The sequence below is a fragment of the Thermobia domestica genome, chromosome 3 (genome assembly GCF_964235325.1).
Source record: "Thermobia domestica chromosome 3, izTheDome1.hap1.1, whole genome shotgun sequence".
NCBI classification, from domain to species: Eukaryota; Metazoa; Arthropoda; class Insecta; order Zygentoma; family Lepismatidae; genus Thermobia; species Thermobia domestica.
The window spans coordinates 85,054,735-85,074,555 of NC_137456.1; the positions used below are offsets into that span (position 1 = coordinate 85,054,735).

General features: G+C 35.1%; 1 protein-coding gene across 3 annotated transcripts in view; it reads right to left on the reverse strand.

Annotated features, from left to right (window-relative positions):
- The window catches only part of LOC145680569 (SPRY domain-containing SOCS box protein 3), a 90,553-nt gene that overhangs the window by 32,326 nt on the left and 38,406 nt on the right, over positions 1–19,821 (reverse strand). For 2 of the 3 annotated variants that reach the window (XM_081751209.1, XM_081751210.1), the window contains exon 6: positions 12,899–13,264. In XM_081751209.1, the coding sequence (XP_081607335.1) occupies positions 12,899–13,264 (366 nt within the window). Of the gene's footprint in view, positions 1–1,825; positions 13,265–19,821 lie in introns of those variants that run through there. The other variant, XM_081751208.1, reaches the window with a different exon arrangement.

Sequence of the window (19,821 nt, forward strand, 5' to 3'; positions counted from 1 at the left end):
TATGTGCTAAATTGGTAGGAAAGAGGTAAGCGATTTCACCATTCACCCTTAAATTCTGATTAAAATGTTTTTGATACCACAACAAATAATAATACACTTAAGGTTCTTTACTATAATGTACTGTACACAAGTATTAGTCTTCAAGAACCAGAATATATATTAAGCACGGTAAGGTTCTGCAGATTTTATATTTTTACACAACATGTTTGTTTCTTCAGTTGAGTAATAAACTATTATAATTGAAGTAACTGAACAATTTCCTGTTACTGCGGCTACAAAATACTATTAACGCTAAACGCCTTTTCTGCAGGGTGTTCGGGAACAACGCCAAAACACTTTGTGAAATGAATTCTCACGCGAAAACATGAGGGAGAAAAAAAAAAAAAAAAAACCTACAGAGTAATGTAGTGCATAGATGCGTCATTTCGGAGCTATAACCTGCTGAATGATACTGGTCGGAGCGATAAAAATGGACCACAACCCGAGACTGAAACGTCAAGTAAAAGAACATAGTGCTAATTTCAAGTGTAGATTCCATTAAGGGCGGCGATGGAGTTAACGTCGAAGCACAGAAGAAGATGCATGAAGTTTTCTAGAATCGAAAAATGATACATCAGAATCTAATAACTGGCATTCATTCCACATCCACTGGCACATTGCCGGAATTTAGGCACAGAATAACTACTAAGTTCTATTAACCGACCCTTATCCAATATTTCGTTCTCATGTTACGGTTCCTTTTCTAGAGTTTCAATCAATTTTCGGTGGGCTTCAAGTCCGAAATGACGCATTTGTACACCTATGTTGGTCTATATATCCTATAATAATAAAAGCCAAACCTCTCCGTATGTCAGTTTGTGCGTTACGCTAATTTCTACTAATATACACTCGTTCTAATAGATTTACTATCTGCGCTATCGTTTTTGTCTTTGGTGCGAGCTGTCCCAGGTTTGATTCCCGGTGGGGATACTTAGTCGAAAAAGTGTAAAATGCTTTTTCAGGCCATCCTGAGTAGTTTTCCTCATTCACACCAAACAAATGCGAAGATTGTACCTAACATAATGGTCTCCGGCCGCTTTCTTCCTTCTCCATTTCATTCTCCCTTTCTAATTGCCCGGGTAGTGTGATCGCAGAAGGGCGTCATTCCTCGTACGTGACTGGCCATAGTTGTCGAAAGCCCAGAAATCTAATTTCTAATTCTAAAACTAATCAATGATCTATATCAACATAATGTTGTGTATAATAATTAGAAATGATTTTAACCTACAGGTAAGCGGTCCCAAAGCTCGTGAGGAACAACTAGTTTTATTTATTTATTTGTATAAGAATTCATTACCCAAAGTTTTCGGGTATTGTTTCTCGAACACCCCATATAGTATTATGTAGTGAACATATTGCCTCTTTTAGTTTCTGGACTGAAGTTTGCAACCTCATTATTTGCGAGCTTATAGTTTCTTACGATACTCAACTGACACCAAAAATCTGACCCTGGCCGGTAACTGAACCCACTAGCACAAGCAGTAAATGTCCTGTGCTAACTAATATTTTGGGCAGAAAGGGTAGTTAATTTAAACTATCAAACTTATCTAACTTAGTATGTTACTGTCTATGATATTTGTGTAGGTTAAACATTAAAGAGGAAAAAAATCAATTAGGACCCATATTTAACTGAAGAGGACTACAAAGACAACATCCATATGGATAGAATAAAACTAATCTATTCAGTACTAAGATTAGTAAGTGGCAATATCAGCTCGAGTAATGGTTTAAGAGTTTAAGGCATTTTTTTTCCAACCAGTTTAGAAAATAAAGAAACTCAATCAAATTGTATATAAATGTCTTTAATTGTTCAAATATTTTGTCGTGTAATGTGAACATAACTTTGGAACAAACTGAACAAAATATCATTTCTCAATAATAAAAGAGAGATATATATATACAGTAACAAAAGTTCCAAAATTAACTAAAGATACAACAAAAGACGTACATATTTAAGACTATGAGAAAAATGTACCTGTATGAAGAAATACAGTGTTTCTGTACATAACTACAAATTTAAACAATATATTTACTCGTGTATAGTGCGCTTATTTTTTCTAATCCCTCTTCTCTCCGAAAACCTAAAAAGGCACAATACACGAGAATTCGCCTAAACCACAGAGAAATTGAAAAGAAATCTAATCTGATGTAACTTACATTAAAATAGAAATGTTTCTGTTCTGTACAAGAATTGAGAGAAAACAAGAGAAATAAAAGATAACATGAAAAATATACAGTGAAACAGAAGAGTGACAGAAAATTAGAATACACCAACTAGTGCATTACCATGTAGTACGATTGAGAATGAACTAACACCTTGTAAGTTCTAGTAAGTACTTATTATCAATTAGCCATCATGGATAATGAACAGACTTTGAACAATAAGTTCAAAAGAAATGTTAGTATTATTTGTACATGCTCGAAACAAGACAAAACTGAAGTACAATCATGGTAACTTAGTGGTAGCGCGCCCATTTCTGGTGAGAAAGGGAATTAAGTTCGATCTCTGCTTGTAAAAATATATATGTCTCTGTATGTGACGGGTAACATCGTATCCGTGAATTTTCTAGCTGTCCCAGTATCCTAATACTTCATTCTTCCACTAATTCTTTTAAAATCTCTTACATTTACATCCGTTCGTCTATTTTAACCTATACTATACAACGTAGGAGTAGGACTTCTAAAGTGACTACTTCATTTCGTTTTCATTAAAAATCGGGAGTGGCTCAACATGCATTAAACCAATGTTATACAATTCTTTTCAATTATATATTGGTAATTAGAGAAAATCTAAAAAAGCAGTTGTGGCAAAGTTTAAGAACCGAATGGTGAATAGAGAGAAAGGGTAGGTTTAAAACTAAATATAATTTGGAATACTATTATTCCGTAACAATTAACTTGATGATTTAGTTCGACTTTGGCATGCCTTCTCTGTACCAGGACTTACTGCTTAGAGTGGACCGACCAATATTTGGGTTTCTATCATAAACACTTCAACAGACAATCGAATTCGGACTCACGATTGTAATAATTAAACATTTTCACGTGTCTCTCATAACTGTTTTTAACAACTTATACGAATATTTTTGTTTAATGGCAACCATTACTTTGCTCAACAACAGAGTTAGTTTTAATAGTTCCCACAATCCCACATACCATGGAAGGATGGGAATGGTTACTCGTGTCAGAAGTTGCTTCCGAAATTCTAAGTTTTGTCTAGAAAAGAATAGCATTTTAAAGCCGTCCTTAAGTCTTTTGGAAAAATTCTCACGGTATTTTGCATTCATATATCCAGTAAAACAATAGTGAAATAAAATTCTTATTTTCGAAAATTTATCCTGAATTTTAATTTAATATTATTTATTTTGGGAAGTCTGAATAATTGATAGTAGAATGTACGGATACTGTGAATTCACAGAGCTATTTCACCACAACGTAAGGAATATCCACAAATCCGATACGAACTAACACTAGATTGTGATGTTCCCAAATGACTGTCTGATTTAAGATGAACGTTCCTTTTCTATACACAGGTTATATGAAACACAACTTACTGATTAAAGTAGATCTGAATCACTATTCAGGTTTGTTTCCGATGCATAGGTACTCTTACTGAGAAACGAACAAAAGAACCGCGGGCACATACAGCACATGCATCCGCTGCGACAGGGCAGAACATGCGATAGAATACACAAAAATGACCATTCTCTGAATGAACAACCTGTAACTTGTAAGCTTAAGATGTTTTACCTTCTAAAGAGAAGTTCAATCTGAAAATAGGATGGTACGAAATCAACCTTACAATCTATAATAATTTTCCATCAACATTCAAGCAATTGACGAGCTCTTGCCCTTCAAGATTTTGAATCAGTGTTACTGGTTTTGTACCATAGTAATACGAAAACTAAACAACTATAGAAACGGTTCTTATGTGCCATAATAAGCAAAGAAGTTTATTACAGGTCACCCGTCCTACTTAAATGCTTCTCGTAAAAATTCTCTTCCAAAAGTAGGCAAGTTTTCTAATGATATTACTAGTTTAGGATACCACAAAATTCTTATTAGTAAGATCAGGATTTCTATGCAAAGGCAAATTTACAATCACGTTTGTTACTTTCATTTCAATGTAGCATATCCACATACGCTTGTTGTTTTCTTTCATTTAGATACTTGCCAATTTTAATATAATCAGCGTTTTGGAGAAATGACTTCCCCCTCAAAATGAAACTAGCTTTTCGATATTTTTCCTCGATGTCTCTATTAGGCATCAAATGAAATGAAATCTTTGAGTTTTACATCCACGGTTATGCCGGGTAGGCTAAAGAGGACGGTGATAATGAGAAATGAGTGAAATGAAGAAAGTGGGAGGAAACGGGAGAACCCCAAGAAAACCCAGGAGCATGGTGTTTGTCCACTACAAAGTTCATACGGCGCGAGCTGGGATCGAACCAAGGACTCCATGCACCGGAGGTGAACGCTCTACCACTGAGCCACCGCGCCCCCACTCTATTAAGCATCAGATGGAGATAGATAACCTTTCTTCTTTCGCATGTGATGACCTATGAGATAGGCATCACCGGTTTGTATTTACGTCCCTTGTCAGCAGCGAGGCCATATAAAACAAGATTACAGTTTGAAGTGGGATCTAAACCCCTGTAGCACACTCGTGCTCTCCCACCGGGAATCGGGATCTCGTGCGCATTTGGTCAGCGGTGAGGGCTGATGAGTATTACTTCTTGAATCGTTTCGCTAATTTGTGTCAAAACATTTTGAGGCGCTGATTTGTGTTTGTGTATATCAAGGTCCTGCACCACAATAGTTCAAGCTCGACGAACTTTGTAAAAGAATTTACTTTCTATTAACTTGTGATTTATTATTCTTGCACTGTATTGAGTATATTTCAACAATCTGCTCTTTATATTCTTTAAAGTGTTATTCATGTATGCTTACTATTATTTTGACTTCTATTGTATTATTTCGCATAAATATATACAATTTTTGCAGCGCCTATCGTGGAACTCACAGCAGTGACTATGGCTGGAGTACCATTATTCTGCCGAGGATACAAATCCTCCGATTCTTTAAGATTACTTAATTCCAATAGAAATTCCTATTGAGGAGAATGTGGACCTGCTGAAAACCTTTAATAATAATGTTAAGAAACTATTTTCAGAACTGGAGTAGGCAATTCTGATGAATAAAATATACAAAGATCATCTCAAAACGTTTCCGCGCACTCTTACTTATATATGTACTTGTTCCTCAATATCAAAAATAATATATAAAGGCTGTTCATGAACTCCATGCCATAATTTTGGGAGGTAATTCTACACACCAAAATACGAAAAAACGTTTATATGACCATGTCCTAAGCCCTACAGTTTTTGAGTAGTTGAAAACGAAGAAAAACAAACAAGGTCAATGTTTATGCAAAGGGTTTCTCTGAAGTAAAAGTTGGTCGAAATAATTACACAGACAAAGGAACATCATTAGGAAACAGCAATTAGTTGTAGGCAAGTCAATATTGCAATTAGATTCAACAAGGCGGAAAAATTTTAAATGTTATTCGTGATGGCATAACAACAGGAGTAAGCTGAGTACGCAGACATGCAAAAAATCTCGCTGACAAAGTTAATGTATGGGCCACCGTACAACTGGAAAGACTGTTAGGTATTTATGGCGTATGTGCGTCATAAGGCGACGGTATGACATCTCTTAAAAACAGATCTAAAGTTGCGTTCCTGCAATTTTTGGTAGCCTATCGCTCGGAAACTCGTGATTTAGGACTTGTTTATATGAACATTTTTTCGTATTATGGTGTGCCGAGTCATCCCACCACATTTGACAAGAAGTTCTTGAACATATATATAAACTGAATGGAAGGGACCTAAAGAGAAAGGGAAGTAAGAAAAAGGAGTAAGTCGACAACACAGGTTTGCGGATAAGAAATATTTTAAGTTGTCAAATATGACTTACTAGTGATCCTTGAATCAGCTGAACTTCCCCTTGTAAAAAAAAATGCAGTGTAGTGTCAAATACAATAGTAAATTGTGCTTTGAAAAAAAAAGCGCTATATGCACGAGTAAATTACGTATAACAATAAATGAAATACAAAGAAATTAAAATGTTGGATAAACTAACATATTTTAATAAAACAAAAATACTAAAATATAAGAAAAATATATACCAATATTATAAAGATTTATAAGATAATTTCACAATGTTTATTATTTTTAAAAGATTCTGTTCTCACTTACTGAACGAAATCACACACACACACACACATTCTTAGTACATTACAAAAACGAAGTATTTCCATTGAATTTATGAATATACATTACTATATATATAATCTTTTCAGTCGGAATACGAATGATAAAATATAGAGGACAATCAAGCTGCAGTGCAGTTTGCAGTACTGGACAACTTTACAATTCCAAATAGTATCTTAATGTATTTTATTAGTTTCCTTGATGGGAGAACATCTACAAATAACGAAAAATATAAAAGCTTTATTTTGTTTTCGATGTGCCCGAACTGGGAATACCTTATTCCTTACAAATTGTATCAAATATATACAGGATATATCGTCACGTATTAACAAAATTTTGTAATTCTTTTCATTGTGACGATGAGAATTTGTTCTATGAACTTCAAACCTTATCTCCAAAACAAGCAATTTGGAGATTCAATCTTACAAGAACTACATGGTTTCTTAGTAATGCCTCAAAATACATCGCGAATTTGATTGGCTTACAAGAAATAACGATCTTTCAGCGATTACAGAATAACTTGTATAAGTACTAATTGCAGTAACCCAAAGAACAGTTAAGAACAATTTCATTGGACTACTTCAGCAAAAAGGCAGTATGACCATTACATACATGGTTCTATTATTATTTTTTTCTTCTAGATATTTACTGCTTCACAAGAAAAAAAAATCTAAGAGATACGGTGTTTAAGAAAATACAATAAAATTTTCCGAAACCGGAAACCAAACTTAGTAAATAACAGAAACAAAACAACTGGGTACCACGCGATTCTCAAGGTAAAAATAACGTTAAGTTAAAAAGACTTCACTAAGGCCCGGGCTCAAAGCTAGTGTGGCAGTTAACGGTCGTTAAAATGCATAGGATCTCTTACACGTAAGCATTCAATAGTCTACATGAATACTACATCTTGATCAATCAGTGAACTTCTAAATAAGGGATTTCCAAGTTTTTAGATTCGTGATAATTTTACGAAGGGATTACAATCCTGCGACACCCTTAGTTTTCGAAATATTTTTCACTCACTGTCTCCCTCAAAAATTCGAGGACGTAGTAAAGCAGAGAGGAATTCCTGATCTAAATTCTGCTGAAGTTTACTGCAGAAATGCAGGGATTCTATATGGCTGATAACGACACACAACCAGACGTATTATATGACCGAGTCTTGAAGCTGTCTGTACATTTAGCACGTTCAGAGTAGTCAAGTGCTTACTATTTATTTTGACTTTTAAATGCTCGCGCCGAAAATCCTTTCTTTAAAATTACGTATACAAGGACATTCAAAACTGACTGAAGGACAAGAACTGAACTGTTGTTTCTTGTAATTCACTTATGCAATAAATGCCTATTATTAATGTGCGTTTGGAATCAATGGGATCTCACGTTACCATAATGTTCGTTTTTTTCGATGGCATGACTACTCCTACACTGCAGAAAAGAAATTGCAAGTAAATGCAATGTCGGCCTCTATTCTACAGCAGATAATGGTCAAAATCAAGTGCAATGAAGAAGACATGAGCGATACTGAAATCCACCATATTTAAAGTACAACTAACCATTGTCTAGCTGGGGAATCCGCCCCCAGAACCCCGCGTTTGCTCGGCTTACGACCTCGCGCCTCTTAAACCCACAATTCTACCGAATTTCAAGTTCCTTTTCGTGTTTCAACTACCTGAAACATAGGACTTTTTATCCCAAAATAACGCCCATTTAAATAACACAAAGGTTTCTTATTTCCCTTTTAGACCCCCCTAAAAACTATTCATTCTGGGTATTTACAGATTTCTGTAATTCCTGAATGCAATGTCTAAAAATATTCGATTTTGTCAATTTTCCTGTGGTTTAGTCCCGGAAGGATGCAATCCTGGGAAATTTTATCATTGCAGCCCTACAGAAGTGCCTAAACATTTTGGGGTGTAGATGTTCCATATAAATAACATGGAGGAATATTTTTCAGTTCCCCATAAAACCACTCCAAAGTTGGAAATTTTTATTTTTGATGATTTTCTTGGGTAACGCAAACGAAAACGTACAAGCGTACCGAATTCCAAGTTTTATTCCAAGTACCTACAACATTAAATAATAGCTTTAAAAAAGTCCATTTAAATAATATGGGGAATTTCTTCATCCCCCTTTAGATCCCCTAAAAATTAAAAATATTAACTATTGGCAATTTTGCTGTTGGTTAGTCCCAAAAAGCTGTAATCATGCGAAATTTAATTATTGTAGTCTTAAACGAACTGCCCAATAATTTTGGAGTATAGATGTCCCACATAAATAACATGGGGAATATTTTTCAGTTTCCCATAAGACCACTCTAAAATTGGAAATTTTTATTTTTTTTTAATGATTTTGTTAAATAATCCTGTAGAAAAGTATAAGCATTGCGAATTTCAAGTATTTATTTCAATTTCAAGTACCTAAACTAGATTATAAATAAATTAAAAAAAAAAAAAAAAAAAACTCATTTGAATAACATGGGGAATTTCTTCATCTTCTCTTTAGCTACCTTAAAAGTTAAATATTCGCTTTTGACAATTTTTCTGTGATTTAGCCCCGAAAACCTACAATCACGCCAAATTTCAACTTTCCACGTCAACCGGAAGTACCAGTTCTTTTAAGTCAGTGAGCGAGTTCATGTAGTTTTATATATAGCTAGGATAGGATTAGACGAATCTTGCTTATGCTGTGAGCAATATGAGTGAGGTAATGCAGCTAATCAGAGAAGACAGAGCTGCTATTTAAACGTATAACACTTCTCAAAAGCACCGGTGAACGAAGATTATGTTTTAGATCTTTTGTGAATTTCACTGTCATTCATACTTTCCCTAAAAAGGCATCTTATATAATTATTTGCTGTTGCACAAAGGTCATGCACACAGAATTGCCATTCATAGGAATACTGTTGGAATTCTGTACTGCTAGACGCGAGTAATAATAGGTATTTATTCCAGAATACAATTACTAGAAACAAAAACTCAGGTTAAATTTGAACGACTACAGAAAGACTACTTCAAATATCCATAAAATCATACCATTTCCATCAAACCTCTCCTGCTTTTGTCATAAATACACGCAATGTAAGGAACATGAACTATCTGATGATCTTTTCGTTTAATTTGTACCTAGATAGCTTTAGTAATATGAAGAGAATCAGTATTAGGGGTATAGAAATATATATACAAAAAGACTCCTTCAAGTATAAATGTAACCATTTCTTACACAGACACATACTAATACAGCAATGAAAAAAGAACAGAAAGAAATCCACATGAAGCATGCTATACTTACAATTCACCAATATACTGATTCATCCCATGTTAAGCATTTGCTTTTTGAATCACAAAATAAGTCACTATAAATTCACCTATTCAGTGTTCTATGTCAATGTTATGTTGCATACTATGCCGATTTTAGACACAGAACAGCAAACAGATGAGCATATAATGTTCTAGCATGTGTTCTTTGCAAACTTTAACACAAAAAAATTCAGTTTACCATCCCACATGAACTGTATCGATAACAAGGCATTTTTTTTTAAAGTTAGTAAGGTTTTTTGTCCACGAGCTTTCACGTCGAAAATGGCCTGAAACAAGGAGATGCGTTGTCGCCATTATTATTTAACTTTGTTCTGGAATACGCTATAAGGAAAATCAAAGATAGCAACCAGAGCCTACAGTTGAACGGTATTCACCAGGTTTTGGCATATGCTGATGATGTAAATTTAATAGGGGATGATAGGAGAACAATAGAAAGAAATGCAGAGATCTTATTAAACGCTTGCAGGAACATGGGTTTAGAAGTAAATGCAGAGAAAACTAAATACATGGAAGTGCGTCGGGATCGTAATACGGCAAATTGTGGATGCGTTAAAATATTAAATAATACTTTTGATAAAGTGGATAGTTTCAAATATCTAGGATCAATATTAACAGACGAAAATCATATTCACGAAGAAATTAAAATGTCGACTAAAAGCAGGGAATTCGTGTTACTATTCGGTTCAAAATCTCTTGTCGTCGCGAATTCTGTCGAGAAATTTGAAACTTAAAATATACAAAACGATAATCATGCCTATTGTTCTGTATGGCTGCGAAACATGGTCACTTACTCTGAGGGAAGAACATAGACTGAAAGTATTTGAGAACAAGATCCTTAGACAAATATTCGGACCCAAGAGGAACGGGAATGGGGAATGGCGGAAACTTAATAACAAAGAACTACATAATTTATACGGTTTACCCAACATTGTTAGGGTCGTCAAGTCTAGGAGGCTTAGGTGGGCAGGTCATGTAGTTAGAATGAAAGAAAGTAGAAACGCTTTCAAAGTCTTGACTGGAAGACCAATCGGAAAACGACCATTAGGAAGACCTAGGCGGAGATGGGAGGACAATATTAAGATGGATCTCGCAGAGATAGGAATACAAAGTAGAAACTGGATCCAACTGGCTAAGGATAGAAGTCAGTGGAGAGCTTTTGTGAACGCGGCATTGAACCTCCGGGTTCCATAAGCCATAGAGTTAGTTAGTTAGTAAAGTAACTTCGTGGTTGAACTGAACCTATGCCAAAATAAGAATATTTTACTACATGATTCTATACACAAGGGTAAGTAGTAGAAAATGGCAATTTGCTCGACAAAGATAAAGAACAAGATCTGTCATAAGCAGTAATGTTCTCTCTTCACAAACATTATCAACTGATCGATATTCATTTTTAACATGGCGACAAATAAAGCGCCAATAATAAAACATTCACTGCTGTCTTTTCCATTATACTATTACTTTTTCTATCTAGTCAAATAGTAGCAAAATTCTTCATTATTATTAGTGTTTAAAGGAAGAAGAAAAGAAGATTTTCCAAGAAGAGAGATGTACCAATCAACAGATTTCACGAGCTGATCAAGATGATAGGAGTGAATGTAAATCCTCGGTATGGATGTTAGGTTTACGAACTTTTTGTAAACCTAAAAACTGATGATGTACTACAACCACACTACCTATTAAGGCGAAGCTTACGCTGAAGTAAATCGTCATCAAATGTTTCACTATGACACTAGCAATACAATAGTATACACCAGGGATGGTCAACTACGGGCCCGCGAAGTTTTCTCATGTGGCCCTCTAGAAGATAAGTGTTTTCATTTTTATATATTTTATTAGGAACATAAACATTTTTAAAATAGTTAAAATGTACCGACTTGGACTAATTCACAAAGTGGATGTATGCTTTAGGTGCGGAAACCAAAAATAAATTTAAGGTTGATTAGTTAGGTTAGTGTTTTATTTCAACATACTTCAGAATTGCAAAGTATTTCCTCAAGAATTACATTATTTTTAGTTGTCTTTTGAGTCAGTGCCACTTCAGTATGAATAAGAAAATGTCGGTGTATTGTTGTCTGTTTTGATTGTTGATGTTTTAATAGACATAGGATTCATGTTTTAATAGGATGTCATTAGGATATATTATAAACGTGAAGTGTCAATATGAAGTCGCGACCCCTCCCCGCATAGAAATTTCAATGATGCGGCCCCTTAGTTTAAACATGTTGGCCATCACTGGTATACACCACAGCCCAGATAAGGACCAAAATTATGACGAACTCTGAAACTTGTTTAACTGTAACGTCGTCCAAAGGTGAGACACACCAGTCAATACAAAAAGTCGAGTTGATCAAAATTACATGCTCATGGGGAAATTCTCATGTGTAGTTTTCGAAAAAAAAAAATTATGGCACTACTATCAATGTTGCCAATGATAACTGATAATTTTTATTCTGCTGCAACAAACTGTTTATTTACTGAATATGTAAAAAAATATATATTTGCTATCTTTTTTTTGTTTATCTTTTCCTAACGGTGACACAGTTCTAACAGTGACGCACATACTTCTACCAGTTAAACATATTCTTCTAACAGCATGCATATTCTACCTGTAAATATTTCGGAACAACATATCACAATATGTAGATCTACGAAGATAGCAAGTAGTAACAATGGAATATCACAAATAGAGAGAAAATACTGAAATCACCAAAGCATATATCAAACAAGGCTATTTCCCCACAACTATATATTTTTTTAAAGTACGGTTTTTCACTTATATAATAAACGGTTCAGATACTATGTAAATATTAAGAAGTCAACGATTATCACTTCAAGACAGAATGACTTATCCACTGACCACTCATTAAACAAGCTCTCCTTTCGACCCTAATCAAGAGAACCAGAATCCAAACTGGACACACAAATGCGACATTAGCCTAATAAAACGAACATCACTTCATAGGGACTACCAGCTCAACAAAAATTAATCTCAAACGACAATAAGTTTCCTTATCATAAGAACCTACAGCATACGTTTTGCATTCTCAAATATTTAACTATCACAATATACTCCTCACAGTACACGGAACTTTACTCCATCTGAACCAGTCTTTTATGATTTTGTGGCTGTCTTAGTACGTGACAATTGACTAGACCCACGTTTACTACGTAACAATGATCTACTGGAAGTTCCAAAGACACAATCTGCTGCAAAGAAGCTTCTCCCTAAAAGCAATTTGGAACGTTTGGATTTCTTGCCTTTCTTACCTGCACTTTCAACACTTCTCTGCAGGGACAGTAATGTTACATTATCCAGTCCTTCCACTACGAAGTTTTCTAAAGCTGAGTCACGAGAGCGATCATCTTTGTACTGTGACTTTTTGTTTAATGGTAGTTTCGTTTGGAGGAGCCACCAGAATCTTCTCTCTACAAGTGCCTTCAAGCCAGGCATATCTGCAAACTTCTGTAGCACGCTATTGCCGCTGGGATACTGTTCACACATCGAACGAATACACAGCAACTGAAGAGATGCCGGGCATGAGCATGAGTAAGTGACACGCATCCCACTCTGCGCTGCAGTCGAGGAGACCATTGGATACAAAACTTTGTCCCTTAAACCTCGAAAAGCTATACCTGAAAATATAGTAAACAAGAAGAAACTTGTTAGTGGAAAGAAATGTACTCGTAAGGAGTTTACGCGAGTAAAATGTATTATTGCAACTTGATTGTTTTACAGTATAAATTTACTAAATACGTAGATATATGTATGTTAACAATGTGAAGCAATCCCATTTCGTCAGGTTTTGTGATCAATGTTGAATCACCTTCTGAAACAAAATATTACATTGTAAATGTATGTACAAGTAACAAACTTCTCTGGAATGGGATTATTTCTATCTACTCAATATTTTATATTTCATTCATTGTACTGTTAGCTACTACATGTTGCACGTAAAATTAACAGGCAGTAATCCCACTCCAACTTCTCAGTTACTTGAACACAAATAAGATGATTTGCAGGAAACACCTTCGAGAAGGTCAAAGAGATACGAAGTGCAAACTTGTGTCCTCAATCACCTAAGTTACTGTGAAAGGAACATGGAAAGAATTTGTTATGTGTCAAGATACTACGTAGAACTAGAAGGAACATATTCGTATCTTTTAAATTTAATACTACGTTCCTCACTTCAAATATCTGCGCAATTGTTGTCTTTGTGCTTCACTGATAATATTATTACAAGAAATTTGAAAGATACTAGTATGTGTAACAGAAAGTAATGCACAGGGATTGAATATGAAACAATAGTCAAAACAATGATGTAGATATTGGAGCAGGGGATAATTATCTTTCAGTGCTAAGTATGTATAAACCATATTCTTCGAAGGTATGAAGCGTACAACTATCATTTTTAAACATTACGACCTTGTTAAGAAAGAAATGAAAGTAACACACCCAAAGTCACTGTACATACTACGGTCAATAAATTGTTCGTCTACACTGTAATTAATTTTAGAGCTAGCACTTACACAAGAATTGTATACTTCTGTACTGAAATTATAACTTAATTGATATGCTATGTTTTTATTTCCCCTTCGTGGTACATTATAAACAGACGAACTGTGGCTTGTTCACTAGTCCAGTGATAGCTTTGCACCTTACCATGTACCACAAATGTGTAGTTTTTTGAAAAATCATAGCATACAACACAAACTGATTCTCCTAGATGTTTTCTAATGCCCTTCATAAATGTAATTCGTTATTTCGCAATGAAGTCCTAAGATTTCTGTAATGTTTCTAAGTTACGTGCGTCCAGAGAAATCCACTGTCGGAGAGTTACATTTTTCACTACTTTTTCGTCAAACACTTGCACAAGAATGGTCCTGATTTCCTGATTCGTCGCGCATTATACAGTTCATTATGTAGCAGTTTAAGAGCATTTGTAAGACAGGTTTATATGTCCTTAGTTTGTTATTTGTTACGTAGGAGATTCTTTTATTTTCAATCATATTTCAGGTTCTGGTGAACGGTGCCACTTACAGTGTGTGTACCACTCTGATACAATTTCTAGGCCTCAATTCTGCAAATTTTGAAAAATTAACAACCATATTACAGTAGTTTTCACAAGTCTAAACTGCACAGAACAGTCTCTTGGAAACTTGTATTTTCTGTCCATTACTATCCTTCATAAAAACACAATCCTTTATTCCAGACATAGCTCTGCTTATCTCACCACTCTCATAAGGTGATACAATAGCTCGACAGTTTCTTGTGATAAACACTTTCCAGCTTTCTACTCTGGAATACCTAAGATGCCTTTGATTTGTAGTGACTTCTTTGATGAACCATATAGACTGAGGTACAAAACTCACTTATCTGTACACTCCATGATTCAGGAGAGCATATTAAAATCATACAAAACAGAACTGTCTAATGTCTCACTGTCACTATCAGAAGACTGTGCACCCTGACAAACAGGTTACTGTTGGAGACAAAATTAGAGATCTCTTGCCCCAACCACTACCCATTTTTCCCCACAGCACGTGCAACCCAGGGCTGATCTTAGGCAGCACGTGCGCTGTCATTCTCTTCAATGTTGCCGTACTTCCGTAACCTTTCATAAACAGAACAAAATTAATTCAGCATTTAAAAAAAAAAAAAAAAAAAAAAAAAAAAAAAAAGCAATGAAAGATAAAAGAAAAGGACAACAGAGAGATGTGGCGACGTTGATTTTCAGGTAACGGGGGTCATAAAGAATAGGAGGGAGAGTTTTTAGGACTTTCCAGATTCCAGAAAAAAAGTATCTTTTAACTGTCTGCTAGTATACTTTTCAAAGCTGACTGTACTGTCTTGTTTTTTCTCTGTCCCTTATATACAGACTTTTTCCTTTTTACAGGAGACCCGCCCGAATTTTGAAGAAAATTATTAAGGTCCTGCAAGGCCTGCACTGGATAAGTAAACACAGTTTCTGTATCAGATGGCCCTGTAGCCTCTACAGAAATTGAGCACTAACCCATCTTCTTCTTTTTTCTAAGTATCCCAAACTATTTTCTATAGCTGTTACATATCTTCACCTTGTTCGGCATTTCCGGCACAAATGTACACGCCCATTCTGAAATATTTCGCAGTCCCTTTGTTTGGCAGCTAGGATTCAATTTAGAAAAGTGACTGAAATAATAGTGTGTTTTCACCATGCAGTATTTTCCATTTCTGTTCTTTTCTATTTTTCACACACTAACTATATTTTCGCAAACTCCAAATTCTTAAGATGAACATGGTACACGTTTTCCAAAGCTTTGTACTAACGACCACACATAGCATCAAGTACTCATTCGTACGTGAACATCAATATAATGATAGACACATCCAGTCTCTTCCATCTCTGCTAAACAACTGGCCTCAATGAAAACTGGTCGATGCATGTCTGAGCGTATCTGCGCATGCATATGCATGAATCGTCAAGTTGAGTTCTGCTCTCACATTCAAAACATATACCGTATAATGCTTCATAATGAGAATCTACCACGTCTGTAAAGCACTTCATATTTGTTATAAGTTTTGGAAGAGCAGAAACAATATTTACAGCCATTTTGCATCAAGAAACTAAAGCAATGCGATTTTCAACTCCACGTTTGGAAGTGGAAACTCTTGTCTCAAATGATCTCATGTTGATCCGAAAATAAAATTTTGGAGATTCATTAACAACAATCCGAATATTTTTTAATATTTCCAAAATACGGCTTTTTGAGAAAACCAACATTTAAAATTTTGACTTTTTCGAGGCAAGATCTTTTAAAAATTCTATAGTGTTTTATCTCCTAAAAGCTCTTTTCCTAAGTTTTAAATTGACGCTTTAACCGATGTAGTAGGTTCTTTAGGTCAGCCGCAAATGCCAAGCGAACAAATATCATGCAATTTTTGGTTAATTTTGAGAACTTTGTACTTTCGAAACTGGTTCACACATCAACCTTAAATATCAATGTTTGTCATTTTCCGGTGATGCATAAATTGTACCAAATTCACTTGAATTCACCCAGATCTGACAAGGTACGGTAAAGTTTGTTTGAAAATTGTATTGATTTGACATGGAATAGCTCGTGTGGCGGATGTCCAAAGGAGCTTATGAACCGCACTGTCTCTACCGAATCGTGAAACATAGCGGCGGCGCTGATGTTGTGGGCCGCAGCAAGCTTCTGGTTTTCAGTGGGTCATGTGCTGACGTTTATCAGTCGCACCACTGCCCGAGATTATGTCGCCACTTTAGGGACCATGTACATCTTATGATGAGCCGGGCAAATGATACCAAATTCCGTAATGACAATGGACACATTCACACACCTAGAGCTGTTGAATGTGTGGTTTGAGGAACATCAGGATGAAGTTGAACACCACATCTAGCCTGCCAATCCTCAGACAACATAATTCAATATCTGCGATCCGTCTTGGAGATACGAACCCAGCGCCTATTTCTGCCTTTGTCCTTTCTTAAGGAACTGAGTAATGCACTGCACGTAAATGATGTGATATACAACTTGCTACCATTCACAACCTTTTTGACTCCATTTCAAATTGGATCAAAGTTGTGGTGAGGACAAGTGGTCCAACGCCATAATCTGGTATGCTGTACTTTTTTCTGGAATTTACAGTATTTTGATAACCATATGTATGTATTACATTCCTACCTGTGTCTGAGGCGGGAGAATCGCGAAAAAAGGAATTTTTTGTTAATTATTATTATTATTTTACCTTTTTGCCCCTCTGGATCCCCCTTTCGTGTTAACGTAGTGAATTAAAAAAAAAAAAAAAAAAACTGAAAAATACTAAGGGTGGACTGAATGTGTGTGCAAAATTTCAATGTTCTAGGTGCAAAAGCAAGCCCGCCAAAAACTAATAAAAATAGGTCTAACAAAAAATTAGTTTCATTTAAATTATGACGTCATCACACCCTATGTCTCGACGCAGAAAGGCGTAAAACAATACGTAAGGTATTGAACAATGCCTCCACGCTTGAAAAAATAAAGTAAAATGCTTTATTAATACTTTTTAATGGAATAATGACGATACTACCCTATCGTATAAAAATACAGATATAATTTTTTAAGGATTAATGTTTTCATATTGCAGGAATGTTCTTACTATGCATTATCTGGTTGGTTAGTTCGGAGCTTAATGTTCCTTTCGTCACCGAGGCTATACGGGACGCGGTTCTCCCATCATAGCTATGTGCGCTAACTACATAGCCACGGGGACATAATAGACAGGAGCAACTATTGCATTTTAAATGTGTACCTACATAACTGCTTAAAACTACATTCTCTTAAGTTTCCCATTTTTCAATGGAACCAATGATGGCCAATATAGACAGTTTCAGTGTATCGATTAAGCAAAGTAGGAAAATTTCGACAAATACTCTAAGGACTAAACACAATTGCCATGTGAAAAATTATCACTAAAACTTAAGTAATTTGTAAGTTAGTAATAAGAGCAATGTGTGTATGTAACATAGCTAAGATCATGTATATTTTTGTTCCCAGTATGTAGTACAGAGAGTGTCGGTCACATTTTTCTTAAACGTGACAACGACTAACTGGTATTAAGTCGTAATATTTAATAGGGTGAAATGATTTTGGTAACCATCTGTGAACTGCTGTGTAAATACGTATACAATATTACCCGATTTAAGGAATTACTTGGGGGATTTATTTTCGTTTCCTAAATAGGGGCTTGATATAAAAGAAGTGCGTAACATAACAGGAGATCCACTAAGGTGTATAATAACAGATTTTAATAATATCACTTCCATTAACAAACTTGTTTGCTAACTTTTGATCTTCTACATCCTAACCAAAATTAATGGTGAGTGAACCATCAAGTAGTTCCAGAGATTTTTTTGTCTCCCGGACAGACGGAAAGACTAAAAAATTTTAGGGGAGCTTTCGGTAAAACAAAATCTTTAAATACGGAAAGGGGTTGGAAAAATATCAGCTGTATGAATATGGTTTCGTAAATATTCTGTGATGATGTAACAACGACCTGTTGCAATTGACAGTTCTAATGAAATTAGTTTACTTAGACGATGGTATCCACACAACATAACTTTATGAAAGTTTAAAAATGTTCTTGGCTCAGAAAAACAAAAGAATTGCACCATAACATTACAACGGTATGTTGTATATTTCATTCTTATGTTGTACTATTATCTATCTGTACTGGTCTTAGGAATAACATCAGAGGTGCAATAACGAAGCAGATTTTGTAAAGGAAGAAAAGGAAATTGTAATGAGTATTACTGTTCCTTAGTTACGGTATTGAATTAAACAAATAGAAGGATGATAGATTGAAGATTAGGAAGTTCTCAGGACAATTGATGTTAAAGGAATTATAAGTTTGTATCCTGAGCACCAAGCGTAGGTAAAAATAAATAATAATTACCTTTTAATGTTCTTTTATATATATTGTGGCTCAAATAATATTTATAAGAACCACGGGCAAGGAACAAATTATAAGATTATTGTTCCATCAATGTTTTCTGGTTCAGAAATTTCCTGAACTACAGCCAATGATGACTTATTATATACACATAACAAGTCAGGCTCTGTGCAAGGAGTGCTTACTTTCGCTAATGAATCGTCTGAAAGTAATTTAGTACTGTAGCATCTTCTTTTGTGTTTGTAATATGGTAACAGAGCTGCTAGCCTTTTCTTCAGTTTCACCTCTTTGTCTAGTGCGCCAAGAAATGGAATAAATATGTGCAAAACATTATCATTGTTCTGCTTGGAATAATGGTACATGTATTTTGGGGTTAAAATCTGAGTTTGTAATGCCTCTGTAGCCTGGCCTCGCGTAATTTTTGGTTTTGAACAACGTTCCAGACTTTGTAAAACGTCCAGTTAGACCTAGTGACTAGCACTTACCCATTGTATAATTCTATTGGAACATAATTAATAGCCATATTTCAGTTCAGAAATATGTCTTTTTGACTCTCTAACTCCAAGAAAAATTACAGCTGCTTACGTACTGTACTTGCAATTTCGGAATCAAATTGTAAGTGTTATTGCTGAAAGTGATATTGTGATTTTTATTTTCTTTTTCCTTCTTTCTTTCTTTCTTTCTTTCTTGTGTGTGTGTGTGTTAATTTTCGCCTATCTAACGTTGAAACGAACGCTCTTTATTGGTGTTTGAAATATTTGAG